Source organism: Eupeodes corollae, chromosome 1, assembly GCF_945859685.1.
Source record: "Eupeodes corollae chromosome 1, idEupCoro1.1, whole genome shotgun sequence".
Taxonomy (NCBI): Eukaryota; Metazoa; Arthropoda; class Insecta; order Diptera; family Syrphidae; genus Eupeodes; species Eupeodes corollae.
This window is the reverse complement of record NC_079147.1, coordinates 41,279,184-41,303,731: the sequence shown is the minus strand read 5'-3', so window position 1 is coordinate 41,303,731 and position 24,548 is coordinate 41,279,184. Positions and strand designations below refer to the sequence as shown.

At 35.5% G+C, this 24,548-nt stretch overlaps 1 protein-coding gene across 3 annotated transcripts in view; it reads right to left on the bottom strand.

The window, feature by feature from the left end:
* The window catches only part of LOC129953753 (calcium-binding mitochondrial carrier protein Aralar1), a 78,354-nt gene that overhangs the window by 30,207 nt on the left and 23,599 nt on the right, over positions 1–24,548 (bottom strand). The window contains exon 1 of one of the 3 annotated variants that reach the window (XM_056067189.1): positions 143–716. The exons of the other annotated variants lie outside the window; for them this stretch is intronic. Coding sequence (XP_055923164.1) covers positions 143–169 — 27 coding nt within the window. The 5' untranslated portion in view covers positions 170–716. Of the gene's footprint in view, positions 1–142; positions 717–24,548 lie in introns of those variants that run through there. 3 annotated transcript variants of the gene reach the window in all.

Below are 24,548 nucleotides of genomic sequence, written 5' to 3'. Positions count from 1 at the left end.
TTTTGTGACTTAATTATATGACCACAACTGTACAATACACACTCTAACCTGCCTACTACTAAGTATTCAATTGAGTAGAAAAGAAGAGGAAGTGTTTTAATATGTACATAAGTGTTTAGTTCATACGCCCGCCATGCCATACCTTTTCCGTATCCTTTTTTTCCGGCATGATTTAAAGAAATATAGAGGGAGGATGATCTTTCACTTTGAGCTTTTTTTAAACGCAGTACATTAAAAGCGAACAACCGCACCGGATCCTTGACACTTATATATTGGAAACACAGGAAATGGGATTTTTCTTCTTTATTTTCTATAAAATATTATGTTGATTTAGATTTTTTTATTTTTATTTTTCACGCAAAAGATCTAAAAATATCCGCGCACGAAGACCTTGCAAAATATTTCGAGGTACGAGTGTGTAGACTATCACAAAATTTAAAAGTTCAATAAAAAAACAACGAAAAACGTAAAATTAGAAGATGTTCGTCAGCGAGTTAGAAGACCCGTACTGATGAAACATAATTAAGAAATATTTTCTTGAATCCAGCAGAGATCAAAAATTAAGTTTTCGATTTGTTGTGATTTTCTCTTCGGATGGAAAAAAAGAGCACACTTAATAATTATAATGCAGGGAGCTTTTGTTTTCTTGATTCGACTTACTACAGTATCAGTCGGTTGAATTAAATCACATCACTTATGATACACCACACATCTACCGTTAGATTGAACGAAACGCGAGTGACTACAGGAGATTTATGACGGTCTATACTACGTCTGATGTATTTGTATCTATAAATTACATGAGTCTCTATCTATTTCAATACTTTATTCGAATCAGCCGCTTGTAGAGATACTCGTAGATACTGATAAGAACAAACTTTTATTTGAGATTCTTTTTCATTTGAATAGTTCTCTGGGAAAATAACAACAAATTCTCGCTCTTGTAATTTGTTTTTTGTTTTTCACTTCCTCGCGTCTGCTAAGTGTGGGAGAGCGGGTTTTGTATTTTTAATAATAACAAAAACTATACAGAAAAATAGCAACAACAAATAATAAGCGTGGAACGCATGTACACAAAATGAACTTGTGATATTGACTTTGATAAAAGTGATCTAATTCCATGGCCAACATATATAGGCAGCGAGTACAGGTAGGTACAGTAAAACCCGTTTAAACTTCGCTTCTATACAGCAACTTTTTTATCTCGTAGTTGGTATATGTAGATCAATTGCACTAGTCGACAAGGTTCTGTTGCTGCCAATCAAGTAAACGTTTGCATAGGTTTTTGTTATGTTAAAAGCAACCCATTACGTCAAGTTTTTGAGTTATCACCATTTAGCCCAGTAACAGAAATTTCATATGACTTTTAACATAATGCCTAGAACACTAAAAAGAAGGCATACACAAATTTCCAGCTTAATATATCTAATACGAGATGATTCCCTTGTTTTGAGGACTATTAGAAAAAATAAACATAATCGGGTTTTTGAGAATATGTTAATGCAATAATTTGTTTTGAAAACTTCTATTGAATTCGAGAAAGTAAATAAAATGGACGTTAGTAAGGACTACAAATCTACTTTTAGGAGCAATTTATAGGCCAAATAAGCATATAGAACTTTCACAATTTTCTGAACTTTTAGAAGAAATCTCTCTGGGCTTTCCAAATATAGTTTTATGTGGAGATTTTAATTGCAATCTACTAAGCCCAAACATTTTAATTCATAACATGCGTGCACTCAATCTTAGCCCTGTTAATACTGTGATTCCGACTCACTTCTTTGACGGGGGCGCGACACTTCTTGACTTATTTTTGGTTAGTGAGATTAGGGATGTGGTTTTGTATGATCAACTTTCCGCACCGGCTTTTTCAAGGCATGACTTAATATTTTTGACAATAAAGTTTAATCTTATATATGCCGTCAAACAGATTTCATATCGTGATTTTAAGAATATTAATGTTCTGCACTTGGAGGAAGATACAAGAGCCATCAATTGGGATAACATTTTTTACATGCCTTCTTCCAATGAACAAGTTCAATTCTTAACGAACAAGATAAATCTTCTCTACGACACTCATGTTCCCTTGAAAACAAAAATTTTGAAACAAAATGATAAGCCCTGGTTTACAAATAATATAAGATCGTTAATGCAAAAACGGGATCATGCATTTAATAATTGGAAGCGGTATCGATTGCCCGAGTTACGACTCGCATTTTGTTCTCTTCGGAACAGAGTTATTGCAGAAATTCGTACAGCTAAATCTCAAATTTTCTCTAAGCATTTAAATGTTTCACTGAATGGGCGACAACTATGGAGAAACTTGCGAAACGTTGGCATTGGAAAGTTGAGAAATGCGACTGCTGTAGGTCTTGATGTAAACACACTTAACGAAGCATTTGCCTCACGACCGTCACTTTCGCCTTTGCCAATCACTTCTGGGGGTGTCTCGTTTGTGGAAGACTCAGATCATCCTGGTTTCGGTTTTCGAGCAGTAGATTCTACTGATGTTGTAGAAAGCTTACTCTCAATCAAGTCTAATGCTATTGGTCTGGACGGAATTACCATTTTTGCTGCCCTACATCACGTTTACATTTAACTCCATTTTAATGTCTGGAGTTTATCCTGACATTTGGAAGGTGGCACAAATCTTACCACTTCCTAAAAATGCTAAAGGAACCGAATTCAGACCTATTTCAATTCTTTCTTATTTATCTAAAGTTTTTGAGAAAATTTTGCAGAAACAAATCAACGCTTTTCTTACGACTAACTCCATGCTTACCTCGCAACAATCTGGTTTCCGCAAAAAGCACAGTTGTATAACTGCGCTTTTGAACGTAACTGAAGACATAAGGCAATCGTTGGATAAGGATGATGTAACTTTTTTGGTTTTACTTGATTTCTCCAAGGCATTTGACACAGTTAATCATGTCATACTTTGTAACAAGCTTATGCAGCAGTTTAATTTTTCAACAGGCGCCACAAAGCTCATATATTCATATTTAAACAATAGAAAGCAAGCAGTCCAAGCTGGTGACAGTTTGTCCAATTTTCTACCTACGTTATCTGGCGTTCCTCAAGGATCGATACTGGGTCCTTTACTATTCTCAATGTATGTAAATGAACTACCATCTTTGATCGATAATAGTTCCTGCCACTTGTATGCCGATGACGTCCAACTATATCTAAGCTGCCCTCTCGGACTTATTGACAATGGAGTCTCCAATGTCAATGAGGACCTTGAGAAAATTTTAAATTGGTCCCATTTAAATGGTCTTTTTTTGAATCCGAAGAAATCTAAATGCTTAGTTATCTCAAGAAAGAACTTAGATCTTGTTTACTTTCCTCAAATTATGTTAAGTAATGGTCCAATCGAATACGTACAGACTGCAAAGAACCTTGGCGTTACATTTAATCGATATTTGACTTGGGACGATCACATAAACGGACTTGTCGGCAAAATGTATGGTGCTCTACGTACACTTTGGGTAACCCAGTATTTTACGCCAGTAAAAACACGAATACTGCTAGCAAAGACCTTGCTTATACCTATTTTGATTTATGGATGTGAGTTATATTGCAACTGTAGATATGATAGTAAACGCAAACTTAATACTGCTTTTAATAATATCGTTCGCTATGCTTTTGGTTTACGTAGGTATGACAGAATATCTAATTATTCTTCCCTGTTATTAAATATGCCCTTGGAAAATTATGTAAAACTTCGTTGTTTAATTCTCCTCTCCGATATATTGCACACAAAACAACCACAATATTGTTTTGACAGAATATGTTTCCCCACCTCTAACAGGACTCGTCAACTAGTTCACCCTCGCTATACATGCTTAACTTCTGAGCGTCAATTTTTTGTAAATTCAGTTCGCCTCTGGAACTCCCTTCCACGCTTTATTAAAGAAAATCAAAACACAACAAGACTTAAAAAGGACTTAATAAATTACTTTTCAATTTAAAATTATATTACATACTTACATAGACCGTATAGAAAGTTATTAAACTTTTCATATTATAATAATAATCATAATATAAATAATTGAAATGTCATTTAATTATAATAATTACATTGTCATTCTCATTTATAAGCTTGTTACTACCTTATAAGATATTGTATCTTACAGTTACTAAGCGTTCAAAATAAAATAAATAAATAAATAAATGATCAAATCCTGCACTAATTTAGTTATCTTAAATTTAAAGAACTTGATTTTGCGCTTTTTTTTTATTATTGTCAAGAAGTTTTCAATCGCCAATATCTTTGCAATCTCAACAGTTCCTCAAGACAGGCTTGTAAAAAAATGCAGTCCTTAAAAATCATTTATTGAATCTAATAAAAAGATTTAATTTATTTATTTCACTTTGGGACATCAGAGTTCAAATAATGCTATCGCCAATAACTTGTAGCAAAAAAACTACAATCATTTTTGGTCTCCATTGATTTTACTGCAATCAATTGAATGCAATCTTTTGAGAATTCATGTATTCTCTTACATTGCTTTGTTTAAAATCGCATTAAACTTTTTCAAACAAGTTTAAAGAAAGTTTAAAGTTGAATTCATCAACTTGTTCAAATCATAAATTAAACAATTTTTGGTCGAAAAGAATTGCAAAAGAATGCAAGGAATGTAAAAGAATTCAAAAGTATACAAAGAATGCAAGAGAATGCATGAACTCTCAAAGATTGCATTCAATTGATTGTGAAATATATGTTTTTTCTACATGTGAATTTGAAGTCTGAAGTTTGAAAGTGAAGTCATTGAATGCAATCTGATTAACAATGTTATTAATGTTATAAATGATTCAACTGTATATTTATGTCTATGATAATAATAAGTAAGTTAATATACTTCATCCGATTCTATCTTACTCTAATATTCCAATACTGCTATCTTGACTTTTTTCAGAAGCGATTCCATATTCCCTCCCGAACGTACAGTTTACAAGATATTACCATTCAATCTGTATATTGCATTCGTAACCTAGTTTAAATTTAAATTTTCGAGCGCATTTTATGTGCCAATTTATCCATTGGTAAAATAAAACGTAAGTTATAAGAATTCTCAAATCACATTAAAACTAAAACCTTATAACCAGTTTCGTTTGGCACCTCCTTCAATAAGTTAGTCATAGTTTAGATTTCTTAGATATGCAGTCCAGTCTTTCTTGCTATATAATTCTAAATTCTTTATAAAAATCGTTTTAGACTTATTAGTTGCAAGTCTCCCCAAAAATGTCATGATGCGTAGGTATATAATATTTTTCATTTTCATATCAGTGCTTCCTACATAAGAAACAATCTCAACAAATGTTTCCTAGTCCCTTAAAAAAAAATTATAATTTTTGTATTCTCAGAAATTCATTCAATTTTCTAAAAATACTAATTAGATTTTAAACTTTAGAAGAAACGCTTAACTGTTCTTGATTAAACAGTTTCAAACAGAAAACGGCAAAGAGTTCAAAAGTAAAGACGAATACGTCGTTTAATTAAGTTTTTAAAATATAAAAACATACAAATAATGTTTTTTGAAGTAAAAATAACCTTTTAAAAAAAACAAGGAAAGCCGTTTCTTTTAAGCTGGTTTTACTGTAGTGTTATTCAAGTATCAAGTAATAAGTTACAAGGTGTTAATATGGTAATGCGAATAGATAAAGATAAAAGCTATTAAAATATGGAATAAGAATTTTCTCAAGTCAGAAGATCGTTATGATTTGATTAATTAGATCTTTGTATAAGAAACCGTAAGTTAAGGTTAAACATAGTTTTTAAACTGGTTGTTTTTTTTTCTTTCCAAAACGGAATAGAGTCTTGTATATTATCATCTAATGTTTCGTTGGAAACGTACACCTTTAAAGTTCTCGGAATAATGCGGTGGCTTTCAATCAGTCTAACTTGCAGATTGTGGAATATATTTTCTCTTAAAATGTGCTGAATTGAAATAAGGACAAGAAAAACCAAACTGACAAATCATGAGTGAAAACGAACACGGTAACCCTCTTTTGGGTATGAGCGTACAATGACACTGATTGATTTATAACTTAACCCCTGTTAATCGGGAACAAATTATCGTCAAAATTCACAAAAAGTCTTGACACGATGACCTGATTAAGTTTAAGCAAACAGAAACATTGTTTAGTTCAAAAGATTAATAGGTCAATAGATGGGCGTGTCTTTTTCCTTCATTTCACAATTACTTTAAAAATAGATTAATAAAATACGAGTTTTTTTTATTAAATTTAAAAGAATCAAGTCTTTCTTAGGAGATATTTATCAAATATTTCATCAGTAACTACAGCCGCTGTATTAGACCTGCTGGTTTGTATTACTTGCCCGCTGTATCTTTTTTCAAGCTAAGATTTTGTGACTCTTTCACCGATTGCAAGATGACAATCAGCTTTTCATCATTACATCCATTAAAAATGACTTTTTGGTGCAGTTTACACACTGGCGGCATGGCCGGTTCTTTTTTCGAGTTTTTTAATGGGGCTTTCGAAAGTCATTAGTTAATGCCGGCTCTTGTAGCATTTAAAGTCAATATTCAAGTCACCATAAGGCGTTTTACTTTGTAAGCTCAAGTTATTTATGAAACACTCTAGAGACCTCAACTGTGAAGAGTTTTAGAATTTGGAATATGTCTTTTCCATAGAACATAAAACGAAAGCGATGTCAGCTTCGCTCAGCTTTTTGTTTGGTTATTTTATTTTGAAGGAATACATACAATTCTGTGCTTAAGAAGTTGAGCTTAGAAAGGAAAACGCCTATTAACATAACACGACCAGATTTATTGGAAAAAGTTTAACAAAATTGCACTGATCCTGGTCGAATAGAATATGAAACTCATAGCCGCGGCTCAGTGTAGAGGACATATGGGTTTTTAAATTGGCGCGGGTAGATTTAGGGCCTCCTGACGGCCATTTTGTTTAGGCGACTATTGCCAAATATTTTGTTTATTGTTCAGTTGCTTATGCCAAATCATAATGGCAACCCGAGCCAGTCTATTCTTCGTCGTGTAGAAGACCTCGGCCTTTCGCAGACTTCTACTTGGCGAATTTTGCGTCAGGTCTTGGGTCTACACCCGTACAAGATCCAACTGACCCAGGAGCTCAAAGCTCATGACCATAGACTACGTCGTTTGTTCGTTGACTGGGCTTTGAATCGTTTGAAAGAGAATACCAATTTTGGCCGAAAAATCATTTTCAGTGCCAATGCGCATTTTCGGATCAAAGGCTGTGTTAATAAGCAATATTGCCGTAAATGGTAGGAAATCAACCAACGAGAGGTTCACCAGGTTATGCATCCTCAAAAAGTTACAGTTTGGTTTGGATTTTGGACCGACGACGGCGGCGTAATTGGTCCGTACTTTTTTGAAAACGACATTAGTGAGGTGGTCACCGTCAACAGTGAGCGGTACATAACGATGATATAAATTGCTACGTGCCACACTGCAAACGCCACGATTGACATTTTTATCATCTACCCGCCTTTATTGAAAAAACCCTGTATTTATACAACAGTCCTGTGTTAACGAAGGCCTCACTTAACAAATTTTACCAACCAACTTAGTCCCTTGCTTGTTGGGTCTAGTTGAATGAGATCACTATCCACTTCTACCTGTGACCTGATCCGCGGGTTTCCTCTACTGCACTGTGTTGTGCTTCTAGTGTGAACAATGCTAAAAAAATCACATGACAGCCCATCACTTTGTCTACAGCCTTTTTTGACTTCGAAAGGTTCGGTTAAGTTATTTCCAACCTTTATGGAGCAATGCGAATTCTTAATGGTCATCCTGCACAAACGAAAGAGTACTCTCTGTGAATGCTGCCATATGTGGTCTTGAAATGGATGAAAAAATAGTGGATGTCGATTTAATGTTCTTAAAGTTTTCCCTAGATCTGTCATAATTTAAATATTTGATCGACTGCGGACTTTTCTGGTCTAACACCAAACTAATAAAGACAATAGGCTTTAAACGTTCACAAATTACGTCAGAGACGATTTTTTAAGAGATGTGAAAGAGCCTGATTTCTCTATAGTTGGTGGAGTTTGGAGGGTCTTTTTTTTCAGTGTCGGGTAAACAATATTGAGGTTCCATTTATCGGGCATCCTTTAATCCGGCTATATTTAACAGATAAGTTGATGCATAGTCCTAATAAAAGTTTCTCCAGCTGTTTTAAAAAGCTTAATTTTTAAGCCATTTGCTTCAGCGGCTTTTTCAGACTTCCGTTTAGATATGACAATCTTGACTTTGACTAAGTCGGGAAGCCGAGAAGCCAGGAAGTTTGGCTTTCATCGTCTGTATTGAATGGATCATCCTGTCTGACAGCGGAATTCGGTTCGTCATCGCCGTTGTACAATCTGAAAATGTGCCTTAAACATCTTCAGCAATGGTTCAGCGGTTCTACTTTAATGTTTTTAACAGATTATAATAATACAAAATTCATTCCAACAACATTTTGGGATTGGTGTTTTTGGTTATTTCAAGTTCTCAAGCTCTTTAAAAAAAAAAAACATCAAACTTATTGAAGTGATTTGCATTTATTTTTAAAGAAATATTCAATATATAGAAATACATGCGTAATAATCAATCATATTTTTGGTTTGTATGCCTAAAAGTGATTTTCAATAATTCAAATATAAATTTGTTCTATTTGTTTTGAATTAATTTAATCCTAAACCATCGTTGTCGTATTCCATCGTTCGTAACTAGTTGTCATTTAAACCATGAGTTTTTACAGCATAACTCGAAATGATAATAAATTCAAGGAAAACTTTTTCCATTGATTTAATTTGTTTCATAATTCTAACTTTTCCCAATGGAAATTTGGAAAAAGTTTCCATGGTTTTTGGTTTAATTTATCTCTCTCTCTCTATCACTATTTCTCTCTGTTTCACTCTTATTGATATCACTGTAGTGACAAATAACCGTGAATTTCATTGTGCGCTACAAATTTTAATTAAATAATATATATTTCTATATCTATACTTGCGAGAGAACATATTTTGAATTCCATAACTATATACGAGTACAACATGAAAATAATATTTAAAATAGAATTCAACATGCAAGCACGTCATGCTTATGTAGCTTATTGGTGCCTGACATTCGCGTTTTCTTCTTCAAATACTCATGATGGCTTCAAGTTCAGACAAGGAATGATAAGGCAATAATAATGGTTCCAGTGATGATAGTCATATATAATATTTATTATCAATATTCTACACATTATTAACAATCATGAGCAAAAAAAAAAATCTTCTAAGGAAGTCACAAGTCGAAAACGTGATTTGAATCCCAAGTCTGATTTCGATGACTGATAAGGGAAAGGTACCTACGTATACTGCTATTTGGCGGATTGATTGTGAATTTAATTTTAGAATAAAAGATGAAAATCTTCGTATCTATAGATTTGTCTTTGACTGATAAGTTTTATCATTTTGATTTCATTACAAAGAGTTGCAAACCAAAGTATAAGCTGAAACCTCATTTTACGCTCTTAAACATACAATCGAAGGTAAATCGATTCAATTATAAACCAATGGTAATTGTTTTGTTACTTACTTACTTACTTAAGGTGGCGCTACAGTCCTGTGTGAACTAGGGCCTCACCCAACAAATTTCTCCATCTAGCTCGGTCCCTAGCTAGTTCCCTAGCTAGGTGTCTCCAGTTTCGCGCTCCAAGTTGGGTTAGGTCACTTTCCACTTGTGCGCTCCACCTGATCCGCGGTCTTCCAAGCGCTCTACGTAACCAAGCCATCTTAGTAGTTGGACTTTTACCCTTCTGGCGTCGCTGTACATCCCGTACAGCTCGTCGTTCCATCTACTCTTCCACTCACCTTCAATGCATACGGGACCGTAGATCACACGAAAAACTTTTCTCTCGAACCGACCCAAGGTTCTTTCATCCGCTTTTGTCATAGTCCATGCTTCTGCACTGTATAGCAGGACGGGGATGATAAGGATCGTATATAGCAACACTTTGGTCTCTCGAGAGAGGACTTTACCACTCAATTGCTTTCTTAGTCCAAAGAAACAGCGGTTAGCAAGAGTTATTCTGCGTTTGATCTCAGCGCTGGTGTTGTTTTCTGCGTTTACAGCGGAGCCTAGGTAGACGAAGTCCTTGACTACCTCAAAGTTACGTCTGTCGATGGTGAAGATTTGACCAAGACGTCGGTGTTGTATGTCCTTTCTTGACGACAGCATGTACTTTATTTTGCCCTCAATAACCGTTAAGCCCATTTTTGCGCCTCTGCCTCAATACTCACAAAAGCCCCATTGACATCACGCTGAGTTCTTCCGATTATGTCAATGTCATCAGCATATGCTAGTAATTGGACAGACTTGTGATAGACAGTGCCTCTAGTGTTGACGTGTGAGCTCTGCACTATTCTTTCAAGCACGATGTTAAAAAAATTACATGACAGCGCATCACCTTGGCTAAAACCTTTTTTGACATCGAAAGGTTCTGTTAAGTTGTTTCCAACCTTAATGGAGCAGTCCGAATTCTCCATGGTCATCCTCCACAAACGGACGAGTTTGGCAGAGATGTCAAAACTAGACATGGCTCTATACAGCTCGTCCCTGTAGATGCTGTCATATGCGGCCTTGAAATCGATGAAAAGATTGTGGGTGTCGATTTGGTGTTCTTGGGTCTTTTCCAGGATCTGCCATAATGTGAATTTTTGATCGACTGTGGACTTTCCTGGTCTAAGACCACACTGATAAGGTTGTTGACGATGGGCTTTAGACGTTCACATATTACGGCAGGGAAGATTTTGTAGGCGATGTTAAGTAGACTGATTCCTCTATAGTTGGTGCAGTTTAGGGGGTCTCTTTTTTTCAGGATCGGGCAAACAATACTGAGGTTCCATTAATCGGACACGCTTTCTTCCGACCATATCTTACAGATAAGTTGATGCATACTCCTAACCAACTTATCTCCAGCTGCTTTAAAGAGTTTGGCATTCAAGCCATCCGCTCCAGCGGCTTTATTAGACTTCAACTTAGATATGGCAGTCGTTATACAGTCTGCAGAAGTGGTCCTTCCATATCCTCAGCTTTGACTGCGGTTCCACTATGATGTTTCCACTTTCGTCTTTGCAGCCTTCGGTGCTAGGTTTATGTACCTGTGAATTTCGTTTCACCTGTTCATAAAACTTTCGAACTTCATTCCTGCTTTTAAACCTCTTAACATCTTCTCACGCTTCTCATGCCCTATCTTTTTTCTTCTGAGAAGTTGGTGTTCCTCTCTCCTCTTCTGCTCATAGAGCTCATGAGCAGCTCTCGTCGTTTTATGCAGCGCAGCTTTACATGCCTGTTGTTTGGCTGCATTTGCTGCCGACATTCCTCATCAAACAGGGGGTCCTTGTTGGTGGCTGTTGTTGCCACTGGTTTTCGATACATTGTGTTGGCGGTGGAGTACTTTGAGAGAGGTTACTTGTAACTCGGTCGGAAAAGGATTTGGCGATCTCTGGCGATTGTAGCCGTTCGACGTTGTACCTTCTACTAGCACCTCCCTGTTTTGCCTTGGGTCTGAAACCCGAAGTGCTACCTTGGCTACAACGAGGTAGTGGTCCGAGTCGATGTTAGCTCCTCGGAAAGTTCGGACATCCATGATGCTGAAAGCGTGTCGGCCGAACGTGGTCTGTTAAGGTACCTATATACCACTTGCATATCCGAAGTTCGTTATCCTTAATTCGTTTGCGTAGGTTGTCAACAGTAAATCCGTCCGTATCCGAGGCGTGTTGGTGCTTCGTAGCTATAAAGTTTTTACGCGGCTAGGAAGTCACCCTGACGGCAAACACAACCTGGAGGGCAAGATCCTAAGTATAACTCCAAGGATGGGGAGCCGGATAAAATCGCTCCTTATAGGCCTGGATTTCGAATAAGTCGAAGAAGACCTACATATAAGGTGTTCACTTAGTAGTTCAACCTTACTGGAACTGTTTTGTTAGTTTACCTCAAAATTTAGTCGGATCGTACCATTTTGAATCTTACATACACAATATAATTTAAAATACAAATATTCAAATACCACCACTTGAATCGACAGGCACAATTCATACTTGTAATGAAAAACAAAGCAAATACACTTGCAAATACTTTTGCTAGCAATATGATACTACCATTAACCTTTTCAACGATCCTGTTTTAACAAGCCTTGTAGATACCTCTGTCATTGAATTTAATAAGCTTATCTGAAGAGGAATAAATTTCGGTTGAAGACATTGAATATTTGATATGTGATCTTAAGAACAAAAAATCTCCTGGAACGGAGCAGAAGAAAATATTGCAAATTCTTAAAAATAAAATTTTAAAAATGATGCTCAAGCTCCCCTGGTATTTCTCAACCCAAGCCTTGCAGATAGAGACAACAAACGTCTTAAAAGTAGACGAGAAAATTGCCATTCTCAGTAAAAAAAATGTCTACAAAACTTGTATTAAGTGAAAACTCTCTAATTAGAAACTTAACTTAACAAATTGTTATTGTGTATTATTTATTATCTTATATTTACGATATTTTTATATTATTTAGTTATGCATCATTATATGTTTATATTGTTTGTTTAATAATTAATGTATCTTATTACATATTCATTCTATTGTCTACTTATTTATTTAAACATTTTTTCTCCTTTACTAATTTATATTTATATATTTATTTATTTGTTTATTTATGTACTTATTTATTTACTTTTTTATTTATTCATTTGTGTATTTACTTGTTTGCCTTTTTATTTATCATTTATTTATTTGGATATTTGTTTTTCTCACTGATAAAATAAATCACCGAAAATTAGTTTCTATTAAATTTAACCATAACCATATAATTATACACAAAATTCGAATGAACACAATGCTGTTGTTGGGGACCCATACACTTAGCTTAAAACAAATAATCACACCGCCAATAATAATTCTTTTATTTTCACTGCCAGCATAAATGATGCGTTTATGAACTCTACCCATAAGGAATTCTGTGTGTTTCCAATAAATGACCGACATATTTCGAAGTACAAAATTACCACGATAAGTGTATCCATTTCCCTCAATGCGGAAAACATGGAATTGAAACAAGTTGAAAGGTGTAATTATTCTTCCCTTCAACTTGATCTTTCTTTTGATTCTTGATATCAGCCGGTGGTGGAACTAATAAGGAAAGTCATAATTCTAAACCTAAAATTAAATTAAATTGATTTTTTTAAGTAAAATTAAGTCCCTACTTAACATCATACAACTTAATAATTTAAAGTTAAAAAATTAAAAAAACTATTGCGCCAAAACTAAATTAATCTTTCATCAAATTTTTGTATAACAAAAAAAAAGAGAAAAAAGAAGAAAAAGCTGTGTGTCATCGTGCATTTCGGCAAAACAAGTGCACAACTATACCAAATCTTTTACGCAAAGCGCTGTCTCTCTAGCCAGTGCCTTGCCTGTCCAGACGACTCCAGTGGACAGAGACACCGAACAGCACTTCGAAGATCGCAGTCAATCATACTCTGCGTGCACATGGTCATTCAAATCTTTCTCCACACCGGCCTAGCTTTAGTTAACCTATTTGGTTCTCGCTAATACTCTGCGTACGTCACATGCTTGGTAAACTTTATCGTAAGGCCTAGTGGCAAACTAACCTGTGACACCACTCTACGAAATTTTGCCAAATAATCGACACCTCGTGCCCTAAACATTGAAGCAAAGACAATTTCGCATTCACATCATCATCTTACAATAGACCTGCAATAGACATATTCATATCCACCAAAACTATCTACAATCCATCATCCAACACCCTATAATAGCAATCTTATATGTCAGCATCATCGTTATCATCAGCATCATTTCCAGCATCAACAACACCATCATCAGCCAAGCAAACAAAAAGATAACAACAACGACGATCTACATAGTATGATCAAGAGTTAAAATTTTGTGTTCTTTTTACTTTTTTATTCGGTCATCCCGAAACCACTCAATTAATTTTTCCGAATTCACAACACCGAAAGTTGAGTATTTCCAATTTTATCATTTTGTTTTTGTAAAGATCGTTCATTTGTTTACTTTTCTTTTATTACATATTTTTTTATTTAGCTAGAGCATCGGTTATTCAATCTGCTGTGCACAACAAATTGAGAAGCCACCGCTGCTGCGCAAATGACATGGTATATTCAACTTATACATTCGACAACAACTTTTTTTTTTAACATAATATTACCTTCAATTGGTGAGTCGTTATATACATTTATTTAATTTTTTTTTATTTAAACATATGAACGAACTATAATTATTTGAATTTATTTTTTTTGTTTATTATTTATATTGGTTCCATCAACCCTTTAAAGGGTAATATAGTAATATATATATATAAAAAAGGTGAATACAAAAGTTCTTTTCTGAATCCATCGATAAATATATATTTTTTTTTTAATTTTAATTATTCGGGTTAAAAAAAAAAAAAATTTCATAATCTCATTCCATTATTTAAATTTTAATATTTAGTTTAAGCACCCATTATTTAGACAATGAATCCATTTTTTTAGAATGTTTGCTAAAACCATTTATTTTTTTTTATTGAATAAAATTTTTTGTTGATTGTAGATCTTAAAAATGAATCAAATTAAGTTTTATTTTAATTTGAAATGATATTACCTTCCTGAGATGAGATTCTGATTTCGTTGTGTTAGTGTGGGTAAGTGAAATTAATAAGTGATGTGAGTGAAGATCAAGTGAGCCTGTGGGGTTCACTTTTCACTATAGGGGCTTTTGCTAAAATCGAGTGGAGCATTAGCCAAGGTCTTATCTGTAATCTTTGGTTATAGATAGTGGGAGGGCAACACTCTAGGAAACCAATACCACCTTAAGGTTTCCCATAGTTTAAAGGTTTTGAATTAACATGCTGTTGTTTAATTTTGTTGTTTGAGTTATTTTTTTGAAAACTATTTAAATTTTTCTAGGCATGTATAAAAAATGTACGGATGTTCAGTAGCCTGCGCAAGATCCCACCCCACCGAAGAGCTGGTTTTTCGTGCATAACGCAAGCATGCCTACCGCGCATCGCTAACTGAACAACCTTTCATACTACCCATAGATTCCTGCAAGGATTCCTGTGTCCTTGGGTTTCTTTGGGATGGCTTAAGATCGCCCTTTTTGGTGTGATAGGACCAACTACCGTTACACAGGTGGCGCCCAACGTGGGGCAAGAATATGCCAACACAATTTATATAAAATTATTAGCAAGATAATATACCAAATTTCTTATGTCCGGAAGATATCTGTTTAAAAAACAACTTCTTGTCTGTTGCATTGTCTTTTGGTATAAAACCATCTATTTTGAGCTACAACTTGATTTGTGTTTTTTTTTAGAATTCTTTCTTTTAAAGATCTTGTCAGACGACCGAAAGATTCAAGTCCATGAGATCATATCTTTGACAGTTGCGTCGGAGCTTTCTTTTTTTGTAAAGTTTTCAAAATTACTTAAATTTTTGTTGCATATAACTTGTCCAATTTATTTTAACCATAATTAGTTTTCAAAAAATCACATTTCGATAACACCTTTAAATGAAATCTCAGTGATAAGTTTCCAGACTTGACAGACGACCAAAAGATGCGGTCAGTGAAATCAAACATTTATTGAAGCGTCGAAGTTTGTTTACATCACAGGATTTCACATTGAGTCAATGAGAGTGATTAAAGATTTAAACGACCAAGAGAATCTATGTAATACAACTTTTTCTCTTTGCTGCGTTACGATCATATTTAAATCTTTCTCTAGAGCCAAGCCAACAATATTTTTTTTATGCAGATTTTGTTTTATAAAACCTTTACGCACTACACATCACAAAATTATATTTCATGAACCCACACACATATTTATGATTTATATAACAAAAAATATTAGTTTTTTTTCACACATACACAAATATACATAATTTGTTTTCAAAAATTTATAATATGACTTCTAAACAAAGAGGAGGGACCCAAAGTGGTCGTACTAAAAGAGATGGCGGAGTTATACCTCCAGTAGACACACGAGATGTTGACCTTGAATTACCGGGTTTACAGCTAAACAATAGCGAAATTCCCCCAGTAAATAATGTTTCAAATAATGTAAATGTCACAGATACTACAAATGATAATGTAACAAATAATGTAGAAGGAGCTAGTGGTTCGAATGTCAATAAACAATTTCCTCACAATAGAACTTTAACAGAACATATTCAGGAAGTCGTAACCGCTTCTATAGGTATAGCCAGAGCTGCCGATCTAATAAGTTTGCGACAAGAAATCGAAAGAGAACGGCAAATAACCTTAGAAAAAGTAGCAGAGACTATTCGACAATCTCTTGAAGCTCCTACACCTCAAGTAAATTCGGACGAATATGACGTAAACAGACTTCCCCAATCTCAGAGTACTGCAAATAGACTTATTTCTCAGCCTTTAGCAACAAATATGCCAAACGCCGCCGTTGGTAATACACCAGAACCTCCCGATCATATGAGTGAAAATACTCATAATTTTATAGCTCAAATTAATGCCTTAAATCTTAATCAAGATATTTCCAATGAACGCCCAGCTTGCTCTTCTTCTTCACGAAGTAACCCATTCAAAAGGTTTGAATTCCATAAGTGGGGTTTAAAATTTGACAACCAAAATATGACGGTTGATGAATTTGTCTTTCGACTCGAGAGGTTGAAAGAAAGTTATGGAGCTTCATGGGAAGATATCTTTCTAAACTTTCACTTGTTTGTAACAGGTAGCGTAGAATCCTGGTACTGGATGTATGTTAAATCTCATAGAGCAGCAAATTGGCAAAGTCTTCAGCTCGCACTAATCGAACAATATCGAAGCTTAGAAACAGATTCTGAGCTTTCAAGAAAAATGTTCGACAGGCGACAAGGGCACAATGAAAGTTTCGATGACTTTTATAACGCCATACTTTTGATGAATACTCGTCTTCGAGTACCTAAAACAGCTAAAGAGATTATCGATTTAGTTAAACAAAATGTTAAACGTCGCATGGGGGAACTAATGATTACGTACAAAACAAACAGTTTACCCGAAATGCTCTACGTATGCAGAACCATTGAAAGATATGTCCTTCAAAGTGAGAGTATCCGCAATAAACAATTTACTCAGTTGAATTTTAAGAAACAGGTCAATGAACTTGATTTTGTGGAAGATGATCCACAAGACTTTGAAATTAACGCACTTAAGACAAATTCAGTTCCCAAACGCGATCAGTCATCTTATGTTTGTTGGAACTGCAAAACTAAAGGTCATTCATTCGTCCAATGTCCCAGCTCACAGAGGAATCTTTTCTGCTTTCGATGTGGACTAGAGAACACCACGACACCCCATTGTGTCAAGTGTTCGGGAAACCGAACACAGGGCGAATCGAAAACCGGGTAGTTTTGCCCTGTAGTAAAGAACCCGAATCTTTAAATTATGCAACATCTATTTCTAATCAATGTTCACCTGTTTTTACATATACAACTGACCTTATAAAAATTCCTGATTCTACGATTATTTTACCGGCTATTCCAAAAAACAATGAATTTGAAAACTCAACTAAATTCGAAAATAACACAAATATTCCAAACATTTCCGTAAAGAAAAATGAAAACGAATCGACGACAAAAATTTTAAAGAATTCTGAAATTCCAATCAAAATTTCTTCAGGACAAATACAACCTAAATCTCTTCACGAGAGATTACTGAATTATCACGAAGTTCGATGCCGGATATTCAAGTGTAAACCACCTAATCATATAATTAAACTTCGAGAACGTTTTCGAAAAAAGAAAGAAGTTCAAAATCAGATAAAAATTTCAAGTCTTTGTAATGTAGATGATCCCAGACCGTATGCGACCATTACTGTCTTTGGAAAACGAATACCTGGACTCCTTGACAGTGGTGCAAGCGTCAGCTGTTTAGGAAGTGGTTGTTTTGAACTTTTGAAAAATTCCAATGTTGAATTTAAACCATTTAAATCGAACATTAGAACAGCAAGTGGTCAATCTCAACCAATGGTTGGAATGGTAAAAACCAATATAACTTACAAGGGAGTTTCGAAAGAGATGACATTGTTTTTAGTTCCCTCATTAGACCAACAGCTATACCTTGGTGTTAATTTTTGGAGGTTATTCGAGATTGCACCTCAAATTATCTCTGAAATTTCTTCGGGATATACTCCGAAAATTGACGATCCAAATGTCCACGAATTATCGCAGGATCAATCCAAACAATTAGAAGATGTCATAAACTTATTTCCGTCATCTGCTAAACTAGGGCTAGGCAGAACGACATTAGAAGAGCATGTTATTGATACAGGGGATACCAAACCTATTAAACAAAGGCACTACCCGGTTTCTCCAGCGGTGCAAAACCTGATGTATGAGGAACTGGATAGGATGCTCAGTCTTGGTGTCATAGAGGAAAGCAACAGCGCATGGTGCTCTCCGGTTGTTCTGGTAAGGAAACCGGGAAAAAATCGTCTTTGCCTTGACTCCAGAAAGGTAAACCAAGTATCCAAAAACGACGCCTATCCATTTGCTCATATGGAGGGTTTGCTCAGCCGTCTTCCAGGTAAACTCTTTATATCGAGTATAGATATGAAAGACGCCTTTTGGCAAATCCCACTGGAGAAATCCTCCCGTGAAAAGACTGCTTTTGCTGAGCCTGGTAGGCCTCTTTATCAATACACAGTGATGCCTTTTGGTCTCTGTGGTGCTGCTCAACGTTTGTGCAGATTGATGGACAAGGTGATTCCGCACAGGTTAAGACAGAATGTTTTCGTTTATTTGGACGATCTTTTGATAATTACGGGGACATTTGAAGAACACACCGCGATTCTCACTGAACTGGCTTCACTTTTAAGTTCAGCAGGTCTAACGATAAATCTTGCTAAATCAAAATTTTGTTTTAAACAATTGAAATATTTAGGATTCATTGTTGGAGATGGAGGTCTGAAAACGGATCCTGACAAAGTCTCAGCTATCAAGGAATTTCCCATTCCAAAAACACCAAGACAAGTGAGAAGATTTTTAGGACTATCGGGATGGTATAGGCGCTTCGTCAAAGATTATTCTTCAATCGCCACTCCTATTACTGATACTTTGAAAAAGGGAAAATCGTTTGTATTTGGCCCAGAGGCAATTCAAGCATTCGAAAAACTCAAAACTGCGTTAACCACAGCTCCAATACTGATAAATCCGAATTTCGAAAAACCGTTTGTGATTTTGTGTGATGCTTCGACAACGGGGATAGGTTCAGTCTTATGCCAAAAAGATAAAGAGGGTATAGAAAGGCCTATCTATTACTTCTCACACAAGCTCAACTCTGCTCAACGAAATTACAGTGTGACTGAGTTGGAATGCCTAGCAGCGGTCATGGGTGTTGAAAAGTTTCGATCTTATGTAGAAGGGCAAGAATTTAAAATAGTGACTGACCATGCGAGCCTGAAGTGGCTCATGAATCAGAAAGACCTGAGCGGACGGTTAGCTCGTTGGAGTCTTCGACTTCAACGATACTCTTTCGAGATAGAGCATCGGAAGGGCTCACAAAATGTTGTTCCAGACGCTCTGTCTAGAGTGTATGCGGTTGATGGAATCGTACCTGAAACATCATTGAAAGTGCACCCTTCAGATGTTCTGTCAATCGATTTGACAGATCCAGCCTTTAAGTCGGATGAATATGTCGACTTGATTAAAACGATAGAGGAAAACAAAGAACAATTACCTGACCTTTGTGTCTCAGAAAATTTTGTGTACAAAAAGGTTAAATGTTGCACAGGAGACCCTAGAGCTGACGACCTCATCTGGAAGCTCTGGATTCCATCCATGCTAACCAACCAATTGATACTTCTGGCACATGATCCGCCAAAAGCCTCGCATGGTGGGATCGCTAAGACACTTTACCGTTTGCGTGAGCGCTTTTACTGGCCTAATATGGCAGCTCAAGTAAAGGCTTTCATTTCAAGCTGTATGGTGTGTAAATCTTCAAAAGCTCCGAATTCTACTCTCAGACCGCCAATGGGGAAAGCTTTTGTGGTAGAACGGCCTTTCCAACATCTCTTTGTAGATTTTCTTGGACCTTACCCAAGATCAAAATCTGGAAATACCTTCATAATTATATGTCTCGATCAATTAACAAAATTTGTATCTATTTCACCCTTAAGAAAAGCAACTAGCGAAATGGCCACCACAGGCCAACGCAAGTGAGCGCGTAAATAGGTCCATTCTTTCAGCTATTAGGTCATATATAGGTCCAAATCATACAAATTGGGATAAACACTTAATCTCTATAACATCGTCTCTTCGTTCTGCAGTCCATTCGGCTATCGGCATGTCGCCACACGAAGCTTTATTCGGGCATTCAAAAATCGAACATGGCTCAGACTATGCGTTACTTCGCAAACTAAATGGTTTGAACAACCCAGAGTATGAACTTTTGCCTAAAGCCTCAAAAATGAATATCATTCACAAACATCTTAAAGATTCTTTATCCAAAGCACATGATCAATATGAACACACGTATAACACAAGAAGTAAAAACATCACCTTCAAAGTAGGGCAATTAGTTTTGAAACGTAATTTCGTCCTTAGTGACGCTTCTAAAAAGTTTAACGCAAAACTTAGCCCAACATTTGTACAAGCCAGAGTAAAAAGTGTAGCTGGTAACAGCCTCTATGAACTTGAAGATATGCAAGGAACATCACTCGGAATCTTTCATGCTAAAGATATCAGAAAATAAAATAACAAAAACAACGAAAGCAATGCTCATTACTTATTTTAAGACAAACAAATTTTAAGATTTCATACCTTCAGGTCCTTTTTCATTCAATAGACTTTTCCTGCTGTTAAAGCTATTGAGATGCTTTGTTGGGGACCCATACACTTAGCTTAAAACAAATAATCACACCGCCAATAATAATTCTTTTATTTTCACTGCCAGCATAAATGATGCGTTTATGAACTCTACCCATAAGGAATTCTGTGTGTTTCCAATAAATGACCGACATATTTCGAAGTACAAAATTACCACGATAAGTGTATCCATTTCCCTCAATGCGGAAAACATGGAATTGAAACAAGTTGAAAGGTGTAATTATTCTTCCCTTCAACTTGATCTTTCTTTTGATTCTTGATATCAGCCGGTGGTGGAACTAATAAGGAAAGTCATAATTCTAAACCTAAAATTAAATTAAATTGATTTTTTTAAGTAAAATTAAGTCCCTACTTAACATCATACAACTTAATAATTTAAAGTTAAAAAATTAAAAAAACTATTGCGCCAAAACTAAATTAATCTTTCATCAAATTTTTGTATAACAAAAAAAAAGAGAAAAAAGAAGAAAAAGCTGTGTGTCATCGTGCATTTCGGCAAAACAAGTGCACAACTATACCAAATCTTTTACGCAAAGCGCTGTCTCTCTAGCCAGTGCCTTGCCTGTCCAGACGACTCCAGTGGACAGAGACACCGAACAGCACTTCGAAGATCGCAGTCAATCATACTCTGCGTGCACATGGTCATTCAAATCTTTCTCCACACCGGCCTAGCTTTAGTTAACCTATTTGGTTCTCGCTAATACTCTGCGTACGTCACATGCTTGGTAAACTTTATCGTAAGGCCTAGTGGCAAACTAACCTGTGACACCACTCTACGAAATTTTGCCAAATAATCGACACCTAGTGCCCTAAACATTGAAGCAAAGACAATTTCGCATTCACATCATCATCTTACAATAGACCTGCAATAGACATATTCATATCCACCAAAACTATCTACAATCCATCATCCAACACCCTATAATAGCAATCTTATATGTCAGCATCATCGTTATCATCAGCATCATTTCCAGCATCAACAACACCATCATCAGCCAAGCAAACAAAAAGATAACAACAACGACGATCTACATAGTATGATCAAGAGTTAAAATTTTGTGTTCTTTTTACTTTTTTATTCGGTCATCCCGAAACCACTCAATTAATTTTTCCGAATTCACAACACCGAAAGTTGAGTATTTCCAATTTTATCATTTTGTTTTTGTAAAGATCGTTCATTTGTTTACTTTTCTTTTATTACATATTTTTTTATTTAGCTAGAGCATCGGTTATTCAATCTGCTGTGCACAACAAATTGAGAAGCCACCGCTGCTGCGCAAATGACATGGTATATTCAACTTATACATTCGACAACAACTTTTTTTTTTAACATAATATTACCTTCAATTGGTGAGTCGTTATATACATTTATTTAATTTTTTTTTATTTAAACATATGAACGAACTATAATTATTTGAATTTATTTTTTTTGTTTATTATTTATATTGGTTCCATCAACCCTTTAAAGGGTAATATAGTAATATATATATATAAAAAAGGTGAATACAAAAGTTCTTTTCTGAATCCATCGATAAATATATATTTTTTTTTGAATTTTAATTATTCGGGTTAAAAAAAAAAAAAATTTCATAATCTCATTCCATTATTTAAATTTTAATATTTAGTTTAAGCACCCATTATTTAGACAATGAATCCATTTTTTTAGAATGTTTGCTAAAACCATTTATTTTTTTTTATTGAATAAAATTTTTTGTTGATTGTAGATCTTAAAAATGAATCAAATTAAGTTTTATTTTAATTTGAAATGATATTACCTTCCTGAGATGAGATTCTGATTTCGTTGTGTTAGTGTGGGTAAGTGAAATTAATAAGTGATGTGAGTGAAGATCAAGTGAGCCTGTGGGGTTCACTTTTCACTATAGGGGCTTTTGCTAAAATCGAGTGGAGCATTAGCCAAGGTCTTATCTGTAATCTTTGGTTATAGATAGTGGGAGGGCAACACTCTAGGAAACCAATACCACCTTAAGGTTTCCCATAGTTTAAAGGTTTTGAATTAACATGCTGTTGTTTAATTTTGTTGTTTGAGTTATTTTTTTGAAAACTATTTAAATTTTTCTAGGCATGTATAAAAAATGTACGGATGTTCAGTAGCCTGCGCAAGATCCCACCCCACCGAAGAGCTGGTTTTTCGTGCATAACGCAAGCATGCCTACCGCGCATCGCTAACTGAACAACCTTTCATACTACCCATAGATTCCTGCAAGGATTCCTGTGTCCTTGGGTTTCTTTGGGATGGCTTAAGATCGCCCTTTTTGGTGTGATAGGACCAACTACCGTTACACTGTTTAAAGCGGAATTTAACGAGCTTGTGATATTTTGTTTGTGAGTCTGGAAACGAATATGAAAAGCTTAGATTAGAAGTTGCAGACAATCAAATCAAATGGGGTGACGCAACAGTCCGTTGTGAACCAGGGCCTAGTTACTTACAACTCTCAACCATTCCTGTGTGCGAGTACTTTTGTCAGAAATGGAAGGGACCAACAATTTAAGGCCGAATCCGAACGGCTAATTTGAGAAAGCACTTTTTCATGACAAGAATTACACTTGAAGAAATTGTCAATTCCTCGCAAGAGGCAGTACCCGCGAAAATTAATTTTTTAAATTAAGGTGGCACAGGCAGGGATTGAACCCAAGACCCCTTGCATGACAGTCCAACGCACTAACCATCATGCCACGGGTACTACAGTTGCAGACAATAGATCATTAATAAAAATGAGAAAGGGGGTTGGAGTTAGAACAGAGCCATGGGGCACACTAGCATTTATTTTGTAGTTTTTAGACTTGAATCTATCCAATACTACTTGTATTGAACGATCCGAAAAGTATTTACGAATCCAATGAAGAAGAGATCCATGAGAACCGAAAGCACGCATTTTCGATAAGAGAGCCTGACACCAAACCCTATCAAATGCCTTTGAAATATTAAGTGCAATAATTTTCTTCTCCAAAACGATCTAAAGATTTGCTCCACTATGTTCGGTGAGATGAACCATGAGATCACCAGTGGACCTATTGCTACGAAAGCCGTATTGCCAGTCATTAAGAAGCTTTCGATCTTTAAGATAATTCTTGAGCTGATAATTAATCAGCGTTTCTATGACCTTGGAAAGAAGGGTCGGAGGGTGAAGAAGATTCGCCTTTTTTGGGAATAGACTGGACAACTGCGGTTTTCCATCTGCTCGTAATGAGACCTGAGGAGTAGGACGGTTAAAAAAGCTATGCAGCGGTGTTGCCAGCGTTAAAGAAAATCTCTTCAGAACAATAGAGCGGATACCATCCGGACCAGTGGATTTATGTATGTTAAGATCTTTTAGGATTCTCGCTACAGTCCGAGTTGCACTCACTGGCAGCGTTGAATTGGAGGAGAACAGCCTAGTAAAGAGATTAGCTTTCTCTAAAGAGCTTACAAATGGAGAGTTATTGACAACAGTATTTTAACTAGTTTACTTTTTCATATGATGGGAAATGAGTTGACGTTTTTTGTGGGTTTACCGAAATTTACAAAAGAATTCCGAAACATTTCGTTAATATTATAAAATATTATTCAGGTGATCGTTTCCTTAGAAAAGCTACGAGCTCGAACATCTTCTATTGTATTTGTTTGTTTTTGAAACACTATATTCTCGACAACTAT